The 21,709-nt window shown below is 38.9% G+C and overlaps 1 protein-coding gene across 1 annotated transcript in view; it reads right to left on the minus strand.

Annotated features, from left to right (window-relative positions):
• Positions 1–21,709, minus strand: part of ank2b (ankyrin 2b, neuronal) — a 161,469-nt gene that overhangs the window by 21,812 nt on the left and 117,948 nt on the right. Inside the window, exons 30-39 of the mRNA XM_042339832.1 lie at positions 19,846–20,000; positions 18,801–19,012; positions 18,422–18,626; positions 17,063–17,159; positions 16,043–16,271; positions 14,252–14,377; positions 13,104–13,226; positions 11,918–11,950; positions 9,776–9,797; positions 1,227–7,052 (exon numbers count right to left, since the gene is read on the minus strand). Of these exons, the coding sequence (XP_042195766.1) occupies positions 1,227–7,052; positions 9,776–9,797; positions 11,918–11,950; positions 13,104–13,226; positions 14,252–14,377; positions 16,043–16,271; positions 17,063–17,159; positions 18,422–18,626; positions 18,801–19,012; positions 19,846–20,000 (7,028 nt within the window). The remainder of the gene's footprint in view (positions 1–1,226; positions 7,053–9,775; positions 9,798–11,917; positions 11,951–13,103; positions 13,227–14,251; positions 14,378–16,042; positions 16,272–17,062; positions 17,160–18,421; positions 18,627–18,800; positions 19,013–19,845; positions 20,001–21,709) is intronic.

The raw sequence follows: 21,709 nt of genomic DNA on the forward strand, positions 1-21,709 counted from the left end.
CTTTACTGTGAATCACATGTATTTCACACTATTTCTCGTGTGAAATAGATTCAGATACCAAAGCTATCATTATAATCAGTACTGTTAGTCCAGAATGGCTGGAGACAGTAACAGAAAATCTCAAATCAGCAAATCAGGTCATATTACACAGCCTAAAAACATTTAAATTAATATCACTCATTATTAGGTTTTGTTTTAAGGGACTTTTTTTTAAGAAAGGAAAGATTGATCAGGCATTATTTTATCTCCTTAGATAGTGAATCATATAACAATAACATATAAAGTAAGGTTTATGAGGCTTCCAGTATTGATTTCCCTCGGATTGATCTTGTAAAGTGTACACTCCAAATCCCCTAAATGCACATTTGTGATGGTCTTACAACTTTAGAGAAAGAAACTATACTAAACATCTTGTATAGGCCAGTGAAACTACCAAAAAACCTCAACTGCTAGAGATGGAGAAACGTATCTGGAAAACTTGGTTGGTTGAAGAGATGCAATAGAAATGTGTTTACTCCCACTCCAGACTGGTCATATCAGTGTAATTAGAGCTTTGGTCCCTGCAGTTTATCAACAAGACTGGCTTTGAAGTGTCAGGATTTTTGAGTTTCAATTTTCCCAGTCTAGCCAATTTTCATAAATTGTATTAAATTATATGAAATAAAGTAAATGTATTGAAACTAGAGGTTTCCAAATGTACTTTTTTTCTTTGTTTTTAAAATAATAAATTGCTCTTAACCCTGTTTTTCAGACAAGAAATTGAAACATTCCTGTTGATACAGCTGGACATACGAGAGCAGATTATTATAAAACAAATAGCATTTTAAGTAATTCTCACATTTTACAATTTTGTATAAACATAGAATTTTAGATTTGACAACTTCTCGTCAACAGTTTTGCTGGTTGATTGACTTGTTCCCTGCAGAAACGGGAGAAATCAAAACTCAAAAATGTGCAAGGTTCCCTATGAAATATATGTGCTCCCTGATTATAGAGTTAATGTTTCTTTGCTACCATTATCATTTTGATTGTCCTTTTTTGCCTTTCCAGCTTGCCAATCTTGAGATCGGTCCAGCAGCACATCACAAAACATGAAAATCACAATGCCACAGCACAGACACTCACAAGACCACATGATCGCAAAAGCATTAACTCAATGAACTGCAAAACTAACTACAAGTTCTGATGTGCTAGGCCACAGAGAACTCCAGTAGATCGGCTGGTACCTTCAAAGTGATCATGGCCACTTTCTTCAGGAAATCTTTCAATTTGAGTCTCAACAGACTCATCCCAGATAGGTCTCATGTCAAATAAGTCTTCAGGAAGAGGTTGCTGTATTTCAGTGGGTTGCTCATTTTCAATAACAGAGCTATCTAAAGTGCTACTTTCATCATCTGATAGTGCTTCATGATCTTGCTCTTCCTGTGTCAAACGTTCAACCAATTTCGAGGCCTCATCACTTATCTCTTCAAAAAATTCAATGGAATGCTTATAGAGTTCAAAAAATTTATCTTTATTGCCTTTGGCAGAAGTAGATGTTGCTTGTGAACTTTGGCTAGTTTTGGTCTTGACTGGAAGTCTTGATTGAAATGATTTTGGCTTTGTACTTTCTGGTGTTTCTGATCCAGCGGGAGTACGGTCTGGCTTCTCCTTTACCTCTGGTTCTGTGTCACAGCTCTTCCCTTTAACAGAAAGCTTGGATTTCATCTCTGCAGAAGCAACAGTGTCAGATTCAGACTTGCTCCTGGGCTCCAGCCGTACTGGAAGTCTAGACTTGACCGACTCCACAATCTTTTTTGTTTCAAGTTCTGTAGACGTAAAAGAGTGGTAGTCTACTCTGTGTGCACCGGCCTTAACAGGAATTCTGGATTTTGATTTGATGGTATCGTCCGCTGGTCCTTCCTGTGGACTTGCTGGAGATAGGCGAGAAGGTGATAGAGCCCTGTCCCTTGGAGTCGGTTGTGCTCGAGGTACTGCTGTTACAATAGCAGTATGTCTGACAGGAAGCTTCGATCTAGACTCTGTGATGGGAACTTGTTGGGCAATAGCAGGAGGAATTTCAATCACCGATCGTTGTTCTTCAGGAGACGAGTCTGATGAATCATCATCACTTTTTGCAGCTTGCTCTGAATAAACTGTCCTGGTGACTATAGAAAAGTCTAACTGGACTTGAGTCATAGATGACTCAAGGGAGGTAGGAGATTCCACATCACCATCATAAGTGAAGGGCTTCACTTCAGCCACTTCAGGTAGAGCAGAATCTTTCCTTAAGGACTTGGCTGATGCAGAGATCCCCATTTTGATTGGAATTCGTGACTTTTGTTCCGTTTTTGTGGCTATTTGTTCATCTGTGGCATTTGACCCAATGAAAGGCTCACCACTTGAGGCACCCGGAAGTGATACATCTGGTAACGAGTACTGATAATGCTCAGATTCAGTCTGAGCGGTGGGAACAAGCATGGCTTCAGGCTCAGCAAACGTCATCTCATCCTCAGCCCCTTCCATTTGGGATGCGTACGGAAAAGAGTCATCAGCCTGGTTTTCTCCAATTTGGAAAAAATGGTAGTTTTCATCTGTGTAGTTCCTTTTGCTCATGTCAATCGCACCACTTCGGGTCATTTCAAATAATTTCCCTTCCTGAAACAAGAAAGGATTTTGTTCATTGGTGGGTGTACCATCCTCAGTGGGGGTTCTTACAGGTGTAATATCCGGAGTTGTTCCCTGGGACCGTTTATCATTCATTGGACCAAAGATTTTCTGCTCTTCCTCTTTAAGACGGGCTGCAAATGCTTCATCGTCCTCTCTGATAGTGCTCCATGTGTCTACATCGGGTTCAGTCTTAGTTATTATTATTTTGCTAAGCTGCTCTTCAGCTTGTTCTTCTGAGGGCATGTCTCCTAACGTAGGGTCACTTTGGCTCAGCTGAATTTCCTTCTCTGCTATTACCTGAAGTCCTTGACGTTTGCTTTCCAGCCACAACGCAGCTTTCTCTTCTGCTGTTTGCTCAAAGTGCGGAGCATCTTCCTCGACTAGACTCGCTTCCGCTTCCACCTCTGGAGCAAAAGGTGACATTTCTGAAGATTCAGTGTCTTTGGTGGAGTCACCAGTGGCTGTAAAAGAGCAGACTGCAGCAGCATAATCCAATGAACTATCAGTTTCATTACCTCCAAGAGTAACAACATTGGGCACTGATGGACAGGACTGTGAGTCAGCTAGTATATTGCCTTCCGAATCCAGGCTTCTGCATTCTTCATTTGGGATCACATCATCTCTGTCATCGGATATTTCTTCGCTTGTAATTTCTTTTGACTCCTTTTCATCATCTATAATCTTAAATGTGTATTTTTTGTTAACTATCGGATGAAATTCAGGATCTTCAGGGCTAGAACTACCATCAGCTCCTGGTGGGACTGGAGAAGGCGGTTCTACCCGAATAACTGGATCCATAAGAAGCCCAGATTCAGCCTCTCTGCTTAGCTGAGTCAGTTCTGGTTCACTTTCTGAAGATGAGGAACTCTTTCTGCATTCAGTATGAGATCTGAATATTACCTCTGCTTCATCAGGATAAGTGAGAGAAGAGGGAATGGGCATTTCAGATGGTTTGGTTTCCTTTTTGAATTCACGCTTTATTCTCGCTTCCTGTTCCAAAACATCAAATGTTTTAATTTTAGCTGCCATTTTAAACATTTCCTCTTCGGGTGTGAATCTCTTCTTTGAATCACTCTCTGTGAAATCATCGTCAATTTCTTCTTGGATCTCCGGAATGGCAATTGGCTTTTCAGCAGCTGATAACACATGCACATCAGGGCTTTGGGGGGTAACTTCATAACTGACCTCCTCGGAGCTGGGTGTTTCAGGTGAAAGGGGGCTTTTCCCTGAACTTTCCATCTGTGATATTTGATCCAAGCTATCTTCCTCAGTACTTTCTTCTGGAGACATAAGCTTCCTTGGTTCTCTACTTGGAGGTCCATCTCCCCTCATGTCTCTGAAAACTCTACTCCTTACCGGTATAGCATCCAAAGTAATGTCCATTCTGCCACTAGGTTTTTCGGGGAGCATTGCAGGAGCTGACGTCTCTTTCTGTTGTGCCATGAAAATAGCTGCACTTAGCTTGCTTTCTACAGGACTACTTTCAAGAGAGTCTGGGCATGGCGATTCTTTAATGGGGCTTGGTTCAAGTGAATCTGGGGATTTGTGTGAAAATGTATCACCATCATCTTGCATGGGACTAGCCTCAAGGGAATCTTTATGACTGATGGCCAGAGATTCGTCTCCCATTGGACTTAGACTGTCAGTATCAATAGACACTCCAGTAAGGGAAAGTTCCATTCCGTGATTTCTTGCTGTGTATTCTGGTACAACTGGAGGTTTAACCGATGAAACCTTTTCTTGATCGTTTTCTTCTTTCAACTCTAGAGAGGTCTGATCATTTGACATTTTTTCAGCACCAGGTTCTCTCATTATTCCTCTTGGCATAGGAACAGGGAATTTTGAGTCTTTGTCTTTGGATTTGCTGTCCGGTGAAATGTCATGACCATCAAGCAGTTCTGCTTCTTGTTGCATAACGGTGTCTGAAGGCGTATGGGTACCTTCACCACTGATGTTATCTACATGTAAACCACTGTCTGTTTTAAGGACAGAGACTGATTCACTCATGGTCTGTTCATCCACATCATCTTGAGTCGTTTCCATTGACTGTAATTCATCATATACTACGCAGCCAGAATCCGCAGTAAGGTCATTATCGGTGGAGTCAAAGGACTCTTTTGTTGCTAATGGTTCAGTTGAGCCAACATTGTGAGTTTCTGATAATACGTCTGCTTCCTCCTGAGATCCTATGGCAGTCACTGCAAACTTATCATTTATGCCAGATTTAATTTTATTGGAATGAACATCTTTTTTTATACCTGCAGAATTGTCAATTGGTGGTGTAGAAGATTCATTACTCTGGATTGGTTGATCCTCACTGTCTATTTTGGCAACATTTGCAGTATTGTTTTTGTCCAGTGCTGGCTCTTCAGTTTTCTTCGGCGAAAGGGACAAATCTTCTGGGCTTGTTTCTGGAGTCTCAGCAAGACCTTCATGTTTATAACTCTCCTCCGAGCTGATCTGAGGTGTCCCATCACCTAAGCTAAAACTGGGAGAGTCGGCGATGCCTTCGTGTTTTAAACTTTCTGAGCTGTCATCAAGAGCACCATTTGACAAACCTATGTCTGACAGAAATGCATCCTTCACATATTCTTGTGGGAAACTAATGTTTAGACCGTGCTGAATTGGACTTGTCGCAACTTGCTCCAAGTAAACTTCTGCTTCTTGAGTATCTGACGTTTTCTTAAACTCTTGATATTTGTCATTATCTTCCAACTCCTCCTTTATGACATCGCTGAAATCGGTGGATGTCTTTCTGTCCGGACTGATCTGTAGATCACTATCATGATGGTCATCACTCGTCACAAAGATTTTGTTTTGCCTCTCAAGATCTTCAGTAAAGACTAATTCGTAATTATCCACTTCAGAACACACATCATGTTTGTCAACAGATATTATGATGGCTTGTGTATCTTTGGTTGAAGGTATTCCAATTGTTTCTTGAGATTGAACTGAACAGGTCATTTCTACATTTGTTTCCTCCACATCAAGTGGAATTTGGGTAATCTCAATTTTTCCACTGTGGTCTCTATGCATCTCTGACTGATGTACTTCGGATGAAAGTTCTACCACATCTGCTTGAGCTCCTTCAGCAACTTTCTCCGTGGACAAAAGCTTTCCTTTACCTTCATCGTTAGACACTTTAGGCTTATTTAATTCCTCCAAATCTTGGCTCTCTGCTTGTGAAGTAACAGATGAGTGCTGAAAGAGTCGATTCATTTTCTTGGATGGATCTTGTCCTGACTGAAAAGCTTTCATGAGTTCACGCACTGACATAGTCTCTTCAAGTCTTTCTGTCACAGTGGAGGGAACAGGGGGTTCTTCTTTGTGTGGTGCCCGTTTACTCGTTGTTGTAGAAATCTCTTCTTTTCCAGGAACTTTTACTTGCTTGCGCTGGCCTTCCTCTGCTTCTACACGTTTCTGAAGAGCCTTTACCTTCTCTTTTATGGAACCAATGGGAGTTTCTTCCACTAGAGGCGAGGTAGCATCTGAAATAGGTGGAGGTACTAACGTGGTTTCTTTCAATGACTCACTGACATCAGATCTAATCGTAACTTCATGCTGCATTTTTCTAACCTCTGTCCAAGTTTCAGTAGCTGAGCCTTTAAGTGCAGGATCTGTAAAAGATATTACCATGCTTCCTTCCGTGAATCTCCGAAGTACTGGTTTAGTTTTGCTGGGTTCTGATCTAGTTTGGTCTTTTGTGTCCAATTCTTTCTTCGCCACTGAGCCTACAAACTCTGAGATAACCTTGTAAGTTCCACTGTTAATATCCTTGGTAACAATAACAGCATCAAACGTTTCTTGAACAATATCTGCTTGGCAAACAGTTGCAGGTGCATTGTTTTCATGCTGTGTTAGATACATCCCTAGGTCCTCAGACAAATAATTCAACATTCCACTCATGTCTTTCTCTATCTTTACTGTCTTTGCTAGAGCTCCCCTATCAACTTTGCACTCTACAAATGGAGGTTCAAAGACGTCTGCTGGCACATTTTTCTTAACTTCTTCGATTTCTTCATCGCTGAGAATAACCCAGTCTTCACATGGTTCTTCACATCTTGCACCATCATCGACTGCTTTCCTAGATTTTTCACCTTCGTACCTTCCGCTTCTTAAGATTTCACTCACTTTTTCCAAATCTTCCTTCACTTTTTCTACAATTTCAAATGGCTCTCCTGGTTCGTCTTCAGTTTGCTTTCCTACCTCCTTTACCTCTATGGGGCTTCCTTTACCTGTTGCTGTCGAGTCTGTTTTTAAGAGCTTAGTCACCTTGATCAAATCTTGTTTCATGTCAGACACATCTGAAAGCAAATCTGGGCTTGCTAGTACAGGGATATCATGAACCAGATGAGATTTTATTGCTGCAGAAATCTCAATGGATTCGGTCCCCTCTTCTTCATCTTCATTTTTAATAAAAACATTTAAACAAAAAAATGGGATTCAAAAAACAGAGATTGGAAAATGTAATCAGGGATGACACAATACAGAGTCTTTAGCTGAAATGGTGGGTCAAAAATAAAACATGGATTTGGATGGTAGGTCGGGTCCACATGGTCTGAGGATGGATACAATTGCAAAGCGAAGCCAACTCATAAACAGGAAAAGAAACAGGCAGGAAATAACTTGCTTTATTTTCACCAGAACACATCCACACCACGGACAACACCAAAGCAATAAACAAACCGAATTAACCAGGACACCAACAGATCAATAAACAGAAATAAATAAGAGCAGTGGGTTTACACAGAGATAGGCATCTCAAGATTGTTCAGATGTAACAGATTCATGTCTAAAGAAAAAGATCAGAAACGACTGAAAGCTGATATCCTCTTAAAGAAAGCCAGTACTAGCAAACTGTCAGAACAACATTTGTAGCTCTCTTTATTTCTATAGAATTGTAAGTAAAAGCTTATATTATTTTTAGGAGCTGGAGCTAAGAAAACCCTACAATGACATGTCGTATTATCTGAACCAGCTGCAAACCGGCATTTCAACAAGAAGAATCTCAAACCTAAATGCACAGAGTAAAGAAAAAGCTATTTAAGGAAAGTAAGATTCTTTCCTTGGAACATCCTAGTTGTTCTGACAACTAAAAAAGCTAACATTATTGCAAATAAATTAATCAAAATGGATCAACGAAAAAAGATCTACAGAGAAGAGTTCAAAATGTAACCAATAAGTGAATTCAGAGGAAAATAATGCGGTGGATATAGCAAAACCAAAAATTTTTGCAACACTCACACAAACACACATAACACTTAAGCAAAGTTATTTCCATGCAAAACTAAAGTGTTGGCAGCACTGGACATGCAGCCTGATGTAAACGCTGGAGAATAGACACTTAACATTGTGTGGCGTTGCAATGAAGTACAGTGGTTAGTTTGACACAGGACATTTAAAAGTGAATTCACAGCATTCAATAAAATTGTATTCCTATCAGAATTTGAAAGAACACTTTAAAAATAAAACAGACTTTGTTATTGAAATAAATAAAACCTGAAAATCTGAAGGACTGATGACTTTAAAGGGATCTGTGGGTATTTTTTTTGTGAAGTAAGTTGTGATTATAAACAACTATCATTTTTATGAAAAGTTGATGAACTTTATCCAAAATGAAATTAGCTATCTGGTATCAAAATCCTTGACTACTTTTTAATTCTATTAATATTGTTGTTATTAGATAATATATTGCGAAACATTGCTAAATGTACATTTCCCTAAAATAACTAGCTTTATACATCTATATGCCAATTTTGAGTAGACATATAAAAGGAACTTAAAACAAATTATGTGTGAAAAATGTGACTTTTGAAAGCTTTTATTTTATATCCAGAGTATCAATGCAGTTTAGGGCAAGCAAGACATTCCTCGTGATAATACTCAGTATATGAGGATCATATAGAGAATAGCAGAGTAATACTAATCTTAAAAATGATTGGCCACTGATTGAATCCTGTGTTAATTTTACAATAAACATTATTTTGAATATTCTCCATATCAGGATCTTCACAAAAATACCTGGATGAGAAAATCCAATTTTATTGAAATAATTTGCTGCAAATCCAATCTACTGACTCTGTTATTGACTTCTCTGCAAATTCATTACATCCTTACATATTGACATCATGTCAACAGAATTATTTTGCTTGCAAACTACAGCTGATGATAGGGTCTTTAACAGACTCAAGGTGCATTCAGTGGCTAGACAAGCGATTATCAATACTAATGATAATATGAACACTAATTGAGTTTCAGGAATATTAATAGGTTAATTATCTGAAAGGACAAAACTGAGCTGGTCGCTAAAGACTGTAAAATAATTCTCATAATTCTTACATTTGGTGCAACACCATCCATGGTGGGTGGGCTTCATTAGATTTACAGTGCAGTGACTGTGTCATTTGTGGATGAAATCAGACTAGTCATTGATAAATTCTGAAACAGAAACTACCACAGCTAATGAACTGTTTTCAATCAAAATAGAGGTAATGTGTTCTGTTAAAACTCCCAATGCTTTGGTAGGATCAACTGTACTTCTTAAATAGTATTCACATCTGAACACTTTTTGGACTGTTTTATAGATATATAGAAATGCCTAAATAATGGGATATTCCACCAAATGCTCCTGTCCTATTATCATTTGACTTTTACAATTATGCGCAAATGTGCGTTAGTGTTTTTAAATGTAAAAGAGACCAAACTGTACTTCACCACAGCAGTTGCCATTGTGACGATTAAACATTCATTTGAACAAAATGGAGGTAAATGTCAAGTGAGACATGGGAGCAGCCATGTCTCCTACTCATCAAAGAGCAAAAAAGTTAACAAGACAAACATGAAGAACTGAAAGGATTTCATAATGAGTGCAACAGGCACAGCAGGACTATAAGGGATGTCAAAGGAAAATGAATACTTAGATGATATAATTTAATTCAGTATTAATGTTCTATATAAATACTGTACCGAACTATTATGTGGTTATAGATTTAACAGTTGTTAATTTGAATTACTGTTACTTCTAAAAGCATTAGTAACAAATTGTTAAATTGTTTTAAAACTTTCACACTCTTATGCTGATCTCCATTAGTAGTTTTTTTAATATAAGGATAGAAAAGGTTCTTACATTTTTCTTGCATTCCGGTCGTCTGTGAAACAACAGATGCAAAATTAGTGTGGAAAACATTACATCATTTTGAGCTGGTTAAAATATTTCTAAAACAGAAGTCGCTGGGAACACTCAGCAGGTCAGGCAGCATTTATGGAGAAAGGAAAGTGAGTCAACGTTTCGGGTCCACGACCCTTCAGTTCTGATGAAGGGTCGGGGACTCGAAACGTTGACTCACTTTCCTTTCTCCATAGATGCTGCCTGACCTGCTGAGTGTTCCCAACGCCTTGTGTTTTTGTTTTCAGATTTCCAGCATCTGCAGTATTTTGCATTCTGTTTTTAAAAAAACATTTCTAAACTTGGGTCCTATGGTTGGGGCCAACAATGGTGCGAAGTGAGTATATGCTCCTATCCACTCTCCCCTTGCCACTGAGGTCCTAATCTCAGTGAGTTTGTTATGCCTGGAAAATTCTTAACATATCTTAATTTGGAGGCAGGCTTTCCACTGAAGGTATTCCAAAATTCGGCACCATTCGTACCTCAAATGATTCCAGGAGGGTGAAATAATTGGATAGTCATTCCTGAATCTCTTAGCCCGCTCAAGCTACTTTCCTTGGCAGAGTCCCACCTGCTTGTCCTCCCAGCCTCTCAGTGATGATGAACACAGGCTTCAGTCAACAATAGTAATAATCCTTGCAATTGATGTAGCGCCTTAATACATCTTCAAGATGTCTCAAAGCGCTTCACAGAATATACTGTGACGTCAATCGACTGTATGTTTTGTGGGTGAAACGTGGCAGCCAATTGCGCACAACAGTGTCCCACAAACAGTCGTGGATTAAGTTGCAGATTTCCTGGATGGATGTTTAGTTGAATGACTTCACTGCCACAGTCAGTTGTTGGGGACAGCAACCATGTACACATTCAAAAATATACTGGACACATGGATAAGAGAGAATAAAGTTGAGCAATATGGGGAAAATGCTGGGTTATGACACTAGGGATAGGATCTAGGATGGGCACTTGGGTGTAGTATGAACACCAGCTGGACGGGATGGGACAAATGATCTGTTTCTGAACAGTACCACAGTCAGCACAGCAATTCAGTGAATGCTTCACAAATACTGGCTTATAGTGAAAGAAGTTTAGTTCTTTCAATTTCACTCTGGCAGTCAGTGATATTTATGTCAAGTTATAATTCATGCCATTTAACCTTACCGCCTTTTTTAGATCAATGTCATAATTATCATCATTCACAATAATACCACCCGTCTGTCGTATTTATTAAAATCTATTATTATTATTACTAAAATCTGACGTCAACAGTAGGAAACCCACACACATATTCACTGAATGAAAAGAGATGTAGGAGCAGTAATGCAAAATTAGTAAAGAGCTTATATTTCTTAAGTACCTTATCATACTGCAATATCACAAAATCTTAACAGTAGTTATAGTAAATGTTTAGGAATGAGCAAAATGGAAGAGCTAATACAAGACTGTGCGGTGTTGGTTTTATGTGATTACTGTGATCAATTGAGGACATGCTGCCTTGTGTGGACCCCTAGCCTGGCATCATTGCGGCATATCTACACTACACCAACTCTGTGAAATGGATCTTTGCATGCAGGTTTTGCAAACAGATGATTAAAGGGCTCAGGCAGGTGAAAAAATCCTCGGGAAACTCTTAACAAAAGTACTTAGCTGCAATAGTACCAGTGGCAGTATAGTGGTTCCTTTAAAACCAAATTTTTGCCACAATTTGTGAAATTCTTGTTTACTACCACATACAGCACAACCTCACAACTATAAACCCATGGGGAAAACAAGAACATCACTTATCTCATTGAGGTTGGAGCTCCTAATTTAATTCTAATGAAAATTCAGCTGGAACCAAGAAAATGAATGGAACCCTTGCAGGAATAGGGTCACTTGTTACCATACGTCACCAGAATTGTTAATTAGTCACTACACTTGCTTTTGTGAATAGTTTTGCCCCATTTCAACATGATAGAAGGCTATAAAACCAAGCTTTTCCTTTCTTCTTTCTTTTACAAAGTCTGATTTGAATAGTCCTCAACATCACTTTCATGCTTTGGAAATTCTGGGCCTGAGTTAGTAATGATGTAAGCAGAATTGGGTTATGAGTGCTAAAATTACCTCTTCCTCTTGCTCCTGATCTGATTCTGACTCCTTTTCCATCCAAAGGTGGTTACAGGAAAAAAAACAAGAGCGGGCAGAGGGTGGATTAGTAAGAAAAAAGATAAACACCTAGATAAAAGAGCATCAAAACAACACACACACTAACATTACAACTTGCTCAGCAAAAAAGTTCTGCTATAAAACATGGGTTTTAGTACAAAGCCTCAACAGAATGAAATGAGTTTGATATATAGGGCTAGTGCTTTTTAATCAATCCGCAGTGTAAAGCAACTTGCTTCTGCTTTAATGGGCTGATTAGTAAAAGCATGGATTGTTCTGCTTGCTGGAGGAGAAAAACAGAAACGATCTGATTCTCTTCAGAAATTGGATGAAGCTGAAAAAAAAATTCAGGTATCAAGTGATAAATAATGGATTAACTCTAGTAATCTGCAGATCTGAACGGTTTCACATCCACAAATAACTACTGTTAAATTAAATTTTATGAATGTCCCACAACTGTTTTCATTTTCTTTGCTTTTGTTAGTGCTTTTCTTTGCTTTAAGTGTTCTGGATCAATTCAAAGTCTCTACTTGTATCCTGTAGTAATTCCTACAGAAAAGAGTTAAACATATAAATAATGTAAATGATCCTTATATTTTATATAGCCCTTAATCGCGTCATTGAAACGTCTCAATGCGCTTCACAGGATTTTTACTGTAAAGTGTAATGACTGTGTATTTGTAGGTGAACGCAACAGCCAATTTGCACACAGAAATGTCCCTCATCAAGCCAAGAGAGTGAGGGCAGAAAGGCTGGAAGGCCCAACAGCCAATGCTTTGGGGGATAGAGCGGGGGATGTTAAGCAGGTGAGTGCCTGCAGAGCGGCAGGAGCAGGCAGGATGGTAGGGTTTTAGAAGGTCACAGAGGTAGGGTAGGGCAAGACCGTGGAGGGATTTAATAGTGAGAATGAGGATCTTGAACTCGATCCTTTGGGGAGATCACACAAACATTAGGCATTTTGTAGCATGGCAAGCTGGCTAGTCAGCATCAAAAGGGCACAGTGAACTTCTGGTCAGTTCAGGTCCATATTAGACACATGCTGTAAGTGTGCAGCTCGGATTTAATTGACAATAATGAGAACCTGGAGTTCTATACAGTGATGATCCACAAACAAGATGTAGAGTAAAATAGCATTTTGTTTTACCTTGGTGTAAGAGGGAAGTGTGATATTTAGGTTGCAGATAGCATGGTGTGCAAGGCCTCTTGTGGACTTTGGCTCTCTTATGAAGGATAGGCGCCCACAAGGTTCCTGAGTGGTATCTCGTATCTATTATGATAAAGAATTTGGGTTGTCAGATGGAACGGCAGTTAAACAAGCACTGTTTCCATAACAATATAATAATTATAACCATGCGGTATTGATCCAGCCACCTAGGATCACCTTACCTGTTAAATCACTGTCTCAAAGGGTTGAGGGCACATCTGCATTTCCAAGCCTCATTGTTCAGATAGGCAGGTTGGTCAACTACCAACAATATCTAAGTCTACTGAGGATCTGTTAGCTTTGTCTGTAGTGTCTCTTGGAGTGATTTTAGCCATTAAGACTCTACGAATGTTGATCATTTTATTAATGCTGAAAGAGTGAAGTGCTGAGTGCACCCATCTTCCTCCAACAAAGAAGTGTTGCCACTTTCATGAAAATAGTGTCCATTTAAAATAATGACATATCCAACATTGCCTCAAAACATCCAGCTTGTGCTCTCCACAATCCAACAGAAGCTGACCTCATTAAGCTTTCCTTTTTGTAACAGAGGGAGATCAGTAATCCTCCCTGACCCCATAAATATGTCTCCACTGGCACCCTGCAATATAGTCTTTGATACAAAAAGCTCCTGTAAAAATAACCCTGAGATATCACTAATAGGAGATGTCTGGAGATTGTCTCTTTGCCTGCAGCAGGATTACAGACAGACACCTTAAAATCTTACATCAAAAGGTATCTAACCCCATTCAAACTGTCTCAATACCAGCCTGCCCTAACTGGAGAACTCAAGACAGAATTGTGGCCAAACTGGCAGATGGTTACACATTCTGGTAATGTCCTCGACTCCAGCCTTTGGAAAAGGAATCCATTTGAATTCTCAACAGCCTAGACCTGACAACCACAATTTGTATAAGAACTACACACAATCTTTCATACAACTAAGCCCAAGTGCCATGTATGTAGTATACCACATTTTAGTTTACTGACTTAGAAAAATAAAGGGTTAATGTGATCAATGAGCTTCAGGTCTCAATATTTATATATCTGTATTTATACAGCAAGTGCATTACATCGTTAAGTTATTTTACCTTGACAAACAATGCAAGTCGGTTTTCTTTGAAAGCGTAGAAGCTGAAGAGATGGTGCTGGCCGCTCTTCGTGAGAGGTACAAGGTTACCAAAGCAGTCAGCGTAAATAGGCTTGCCTTCCAAAACCTGTTCAGTCATAAACAATTCATGATGGAAAACAGTACTTTTGATTTATCATTTTCCTGTTCCCTGTTGGATTTATTACTGTGCTAGAGCCACCGCAGAAATTCATAAAGCTGTACATGACACCATTGTAAAAGAAAGTCATGCGATCAAGTACAATAGTATCTTAATATGAAACATTGCAGTGAATCTCCTCCCAATTTTCCCTCACATTACAATTTATCCCCAAATTAATCCATTTACTGAAATCACATTGAAGGGTATTCTGTCTTCGTAGCTATGACTCTTTTCTGATATTTGAACATTAATTTTCACATTATCACATTACACCACCAAAGTTGATAAATTTACCAGTGAGATGAGAATATGTCTTTGAAAGGCTACGCTGACTTAAGGACACAGTCCAAAACAATTCTGTTCAGCATTTTGCCATCATGTTTAGTGAGCCACTAAAGTGATTTTCCATTTTCAAGTAATGCTGTATAGAATTGTTCCCCTGATTTGTTTCTTTCAGTGCAAGGATACTGAGATACTGGGAACCCTATATCCGTTAAAATAAACATTCCATATTCACAGGAGAGTTATTTAAATCACAGAATATTAAACGTTCCTTCAAGCTTTCAGAAATTAGCTGCTGCCATTAAATTACCTGTTGCAAATGTTTGATTAAGTTCAACTTTATTAAATTCAGAAATAATAACTCTTGTACCTGGACTGAAATACTAATTTGCATTTTAAAACATTTGAGTTCAGTGTTACAGGTCCAGCTTTACAATTGCATATTTTAAAATATTCCTTTTCTTTTGTGGGGTTAAGATCAAAGTGGTTAACTGGAAAAGAAGGACTAAAGCAGGCCTTCTTAATACACTGCTTCAGCACTTATACTCACTTAAACTGCTCCATCTCTTCCAACAGCAGAGAGGATCAGACCAGAAGACCTGATTTATATCTACCTATTTCCACTTGTTCCTGCTGTGGGGCTGAGCACAGCAGAGAGCAGCGAACCCTCTTTAATAACATAACAAATGGTCCACTAAATCGGTTGAGAAACACATTTTTGAGCAGGGGCCGAATCGATTTGCATTACACTGATGGTCTCAGCAGCTGGACTTCAGAGTAAATGACTGCACGTTAAACACAGATTATACTGTGATCTTTGGTGTTAATTTGGCACAATTTTTGCAGCAAATCATTATGAAAAGCACAGTACAGGTTTGCTATTAAGGACTCCATAGGATTTTTATCCTCAGCCAATTTTTCTTTTCTATTTTCTTTTCTCCTCTTCTCCTGAAGGCATCTGCCTTCTTTTCCTTCTATTGCCGTACAGTTCCCCTGGAACTTGCTGTCTTCTGATGACTAATATTCATAGCTTTGACAGTAAGTGTCAGCAAACTATTTGACCACAATGGACATCATAGCCAATTCTGTCCACGCAAGAAAACTTTGCAGTGGGTGTCTCTCTTTAGCAATTGGGAGGGTAACTGTGACTATTTTTCTCCTCCATAACTCATGGAGCCTTAAGTCAATTGTAGTACCTCATCTGCTGTCCCACCTGAGATCAGTTTACTCAGTACTGACAATTGCTCACTGGTCCGTGTCTTTATGCAGTCGGCCATCAGTGCCCAAGGACATCATATCGCCAAACCTGTTGAATATTCCTTCCATTACCTCAACATCTCTGCTTCTCGCAACTTCTGTGAAGTTTTCCTGTTGTTCCAGTGTTTTGTCCACTTTGTCATCTGTCATACAGAAGCACCTCAAACGGGCCTCAATGGGATCCAGTGATTTAGCAAACACCACAAATTTGGCCATGTACGGTACACAGATAATCTCTCTGTACACTTGTGTGGCAAAGTTAACAGATTCCTGGATCTGCCGACAGTCTATGAGCCAGAATCTGGAAAAAAAACAGGGTTCATTTTCTGAGCTGTGTACATCTCAATTTTAATGCTCTAAATTATTTGTTAATGCATCAGATTGAACGAGTGATACTACAGCATCTGATTTTTCTTATTGGCCACTTTGATGAGAGAGTCAAGTCTTTAAAGGGACATTTGTCCTCTGGAATAGAACCTTATTCTTAATGCTTGGTTTGCGAAAGTGCAATTCTGTGATCATGAGACTGCAACCAGAACACTGAAGTGAAAATTGGGCTAAACAATGTGATAATTTGTGATGTGATAACTATTTTACAGTTGTTCTGTAAAGCACTTTGGAACATTATCCTGATGTGAAAGGCGCTATTCCATATGCAAGGATTGTTATAATGACAATACACAAAGTGTGATCACACTTGTCTTGAACTATCAATATGATTAGGAATGAACACCCTGCAACCATACAAATCCTCTGCCTTTTGAAAGGAACACAGCGTAGCCAAATCAGATTTGGCTGATATTCCATACAGCGGGAATGAAAGTGGTGGCAGCAAAGATGGTCACCAGTGATAATTATCACATCACACCCCACCATATTTTTCACTCCAATCCCAAAGGATTTATCTGGAGGATTGTTGGCCAGGATACTAGAAGATATGGATACTCTTATCATCTGAATAGGCAGATGGGATCTTGGTTTAACATCTCATCTGAAGGACATGTGCAAGTTGCGTGCTCATGCTAACTTGTTAACAATTAAAACTTGTCAACAATTGTAAGCTTGAATGAATTTCTGCTTGAAAATCCTTACCTGGCTGATACATTTGTTGTGAAAGAAACACATTCATTAACAAATGATAAAGGAGTAGTTCCTGTTATATCTTCCCATTGGGCTGGAGTTGTTCCACCTGGAAAGAAAAGCAAATCCTGAAATCACGAGATTAATATTACCAATACAACAGCAACTTGTATTTATATAGTACAGTTCACAGAGAGTAACACATTGGAGCACTTTAAAGCCTCTGAGATTCGCTCTCAATGTGAAAGGCGCTGCATAAATGTAAAATGTATTGTATCCAACTGGGCTTAAAAAACAGCATGGCAGAACTCTCCAATTAATTCATTACATTTCTTAACTTAAGTTTTTTGGGGATGTTCCCCTGGTGTGAAAGGTATCATATAAATATAAATTTGTACTGTGCATTTTATTGTGGTTTTCATTGCTGGTTCTTACAAAAATCATGGTTGTGGTCTCTTATTGTCAATTTGAGTGAGTTGTAGTTTCCTCCCCTGGAAATTAGCAGCTTGATTTCCCCAGAGTCCAGGCTTTTATTAACCAGGCTTATCCATTCTGGTTATCATTTAATTTACGAGCAATCCTTTTAATTTCTATAAATCTATTTACTCTTACCATCCATTAGGAATAATAAGGGTTTCCCATGTTACTCTTTAATTAGTATGGATGCTGGACTTGTAATTGAAGATAACTCACACAGTGTGAGTATATTCCCCTTGATTACTGTCTTCATCAGTGGCAACTGCTTGACAGCATCATTTCAGTCATAAGAGACTTGCTTCATGATGGTGACCAAGATGGACAAATAACAGATTCAGATTCCTCAACTCGACACTAATGCCTACTTGTAACTCATGTTGATTGCACATCTAGCAGTGAATTACTGTAGCTTTGACAGAGATTTATCATTAAATATGCAAATATAAATGAGGTCTCGGGCAGTGTGAATTGTGCTGGAGATTGTTCTCTATCAAAGCCCTTGGACCATGCATTACACAACCTGGGGACTTTGAACAAAGTTAATTTTACTATTCTAAAGAGGCAAATGTATGACCAACTCTTAGTAATGTTAAAAAAAAAGACAATTTGGGGATCGCCTTTTTTCTTTGCAATCTGATTAAAAATAATGTATAAACAAGCAATATAAATCCAGACTCCTGTTCAACACCGCTGTGATGCTGGGCACAGCACAAAAGAGTAATACATGAGGTTTCTCTTCTTAATTTCCTCAGACTGTGGTTCCCATTTGTAAACAAAATGTAGGACCTGTGCTTATCGGAGTGTACCCTTAACTATGAATGCCTGAATTTTTCTTCAAGACCACAATCTTGGTGTGTATCTCTGCCATTTAAAACCAAGTGTCAAATATCTTACCTGTTATACTGCAAAGTAACCTGAGAGTTGGAGTATCTCCGCCATAACCATTCATCAGTCCATCGGGAGAGGATTTCGGAATAGGAATCGTCATAGTAATAGGTTTATGGAACTTCCTCCTTCTGGGCTCCAAGGTGACAATTGGGCTGAAGGTTGCCTTGTTGCCCAGAATCTTCTTGACTAGTTCAATATGCATAGGCTGGGCCTTGATATTGAAAACACAGCAGTAATTAATACTCTTATTCAATAGTGTCTGCAAAATACACTACATTATTAATATTCCCTGTTCACATTGATGAATTATACATCAAACTGAATGTGTGTTTAATAACTTATACCAAACCTTATACATTTTTAAACTTTGAGAAGCCGTGCTTACCTGAAGTCCAACTCTAATCCTCTTGGTTAAGGCTCCTTCAGGGAACACTGCCTGGACCTGTGGTACCACAGTACTGCTCAGTATACCTCCTTCAGGTCCAATCAGGTTGCTGTCCTGTCTGATCCTGGACACCACTGCAAAGTACTGTGGAAAGTCTCTGGTGATGATGCGACAAATACGCTTTCTGTCAAGTTCTTCTGGACTGTCGAGCACTATAGCAAGAACAAAACAAGGCAATTCAAGTGCTATTTCTTTTAAGGTGCAAGGTCTGGACTCAATTTTGCTACTTATCGGCCACCGATGGTAGGGCGGTTGGGGCGGGGGATGTGGAGCAGACCGGAGCCAGAGGAACGGAGGTTATGGGCAGGTAGGTAGGGGGATAGTAGGTCGGAGAGGTAGGAGGGAGCAAGGCCGTGAATAGCCTTGTAGGTGAGGATGAGAGACAGAGCCTAATAATAATCCCTCCAAAAACCAAAAACAATAATAAATTGGTCATTTTCAATCTACGACTGTTTGTGGGACATTGCTGTGCGCAATTGGCTGCCGCGTTCGCCCACAAATATACAGTCAATTCACTTTACAGTGTGTTCTGTGAAGCGCTTTGGGACGTCCTCCCGACGTGAAAAGCGCTATATCAAATGCAAGGATTATTATTATTATTATTATTAGGCTTCTAATTCTAAAGCATAAATCTGTATTAATCATGGATACGGGAATTTAGACTTGACACACAATATTTAATATTATTAGAAGACGTTCTCCTTGCAGCTCTGATGCAAGTTGTCAACCCAGAAATCAGTGAACGGAGCAAAACAGGAGTGACACAGGAAAGCTTTGCTCTCGAGAAAACACTTGCTTTAAAATCCAAGTCCGTCGTACAGAGTATTGTGCGCCAGGCAGCAGAATAGTCACATCATTTTTCAAAATACAAAATGGACCAAGTATGCTGGACCCATAACTGAGCAGCTTTGATTCAAGATCATTAGATGTATCCTTTGTTGATTCATAACCTTGTTATTTGTGCCCATCCCCAAGCAACAGTTACCTTCGTCCATTCCATTCAATATTTCATTCAGCTCTTCCTCGGTGTATTCACACTGGTGCTCTTTCCAGATCTCCCCGGTCTCGCTGCGTAACACCACCAGCTCTCGTTCCTTCCCACGCACCGCAGCAAAATGTGGGATCTCCACAATCACTGGCCTGTCACACCAGACGTCAGAAAAGTGAGCGAGGGACTTGCTAAAAAACAACCCAATTCTGGAATGTCTCAATTCTACTCTCTAGCATTTTTCATGCATAGTCTGTAACAAAGTGAGCTGGCATTCATCGTTCAATGCAGGTTCAAGGTAATCAGATAGAAATTACAGAACAGAAAATTCTGCCTTAGTGTCTGACTTTTATCTCAAATTATGTGGGATATGAAAGCTGTGGTATCATTGAAGCAGCATTTTTAAACTCAAAACTAGTTAAAGGAAATCATGTTTGGCTTTCTTTTCAAGTTTTATTTTCTCTCCGTTTGCAACTCATTTCTAGGAAACCTCATTCCACTAGGTCCAAGAGTGGGATCTGTTCAACCTTCACCATGACTGTTGCCAATGGTACTTCTTGGTCAGGCAGTTGGTATCGAGATTAGAAAAAGCTTAATTCAGTTTAGTTATTGCATCTGATTGAGCAGGAACCCTGATTTTTAGGTGACTGCAACCTTCCTCCTATGATCCTCCACCTAATGATCCCTAGAACTTAACAATTGGGAGTTGAATGACAGACAGTGGAGTTAAACTGATTTACAACACATAAAACACTCAATAATCTGATCTCTTACACCACAGAAATAAAATCAGAATGCTTATTAATTCAGTCAGTGTTTACTTGCATCATAAAGGTGTGTAATATGTACTTCCTGCAATATGTACTTCCTGTTGGATATGTACTGCACAAGAATCAGAAGCAATCCTGAACCCTGGTAAACCGGCACAAATTTACAGCTTCTACAAATAAAATAATACTCTGGACAATTCTAAAACTAATGAATAAATACAATAAGGTTGTTTCAGCTATTTCTTGATTAAGATTAGGAACAGAAACAAAATATGGATCAAGAAGAGAATTTGGCCTATCAAGGTTCCTCGTTCCACAAACTGTACAAATCCTACCTTATTATGGGCTTAGAAAGCCGATTATATAGCCAATTCACTCAATATCCTGGGGAAAAGTTCTGTATAAATTTCCCGTTCCCTTAAGATGATCAAGGTAAAATTCCAGAAAATCAATAACTCCATTGCCACAACTACACCATTCAATCCTGACCTGCTTCTCTCAAACAAACCTATAACTTCCGATGTAATACGTTGGAAGATAATTAATTTTCCAGTTTTTTTCAAAAGAATTAAGCAATGTAATGTTAATTGCCTTTGTTGGCTGTCTGACTTGACATCCACTAACTTGTGGGCAAAAAGGTCCTTTTAATCTCTAGTTTTACTTGAATCTTATTCATTGTAAAACTATATTCTATACTTTTGTATTCATGTTCCAAATGATGCAGTCTGGCTATGTTTACATTATCTATTGAATCTTTTAAAGACCTGGATCTTGCAATGTAATGAAGATCTATATCCTCCTTAAGTAACATTAAAAAAAATTTAAAATTTGAACCAGTCTTTTTTATTTGTCTCAATTTTTTTTCAAGTCACTATTTATATAGCGAAATACCTTAGTGAAAATATTCTCCAGTAAAATCGCTCTCCAGTTGATTTAGTACTGAAAGGTTCAGTTTGAAACATGTGAGTCGAATCAGTTCTTCACTATTCTGAGGTTCATAAAATCAATACCTTGTCTGAACAATAGGTCCACAGGAAGGGAGAGCAAAACGAGGTTGAACTGACTCCAAAGAGGCACAATTGCCAAACCCA

The sequence above is a fragment of the Callorhinchus milii genome, unplaced genomic scaffold (genome assembly GCF_018977255.1).
Source record: "Callorhinchus milii isolate IMCB2004 unplaced genomic scaffold, IMCB_Cmil_1.0 Scaffold1, whole genome shotgun sequence".
Lineage (NCBI taxonomy): Eukaryota > Metazoa > Chordata > Chondrichthyes > Chimaeriformes > Callorhinchidae > Callorhinchus > Callorhinchus milii.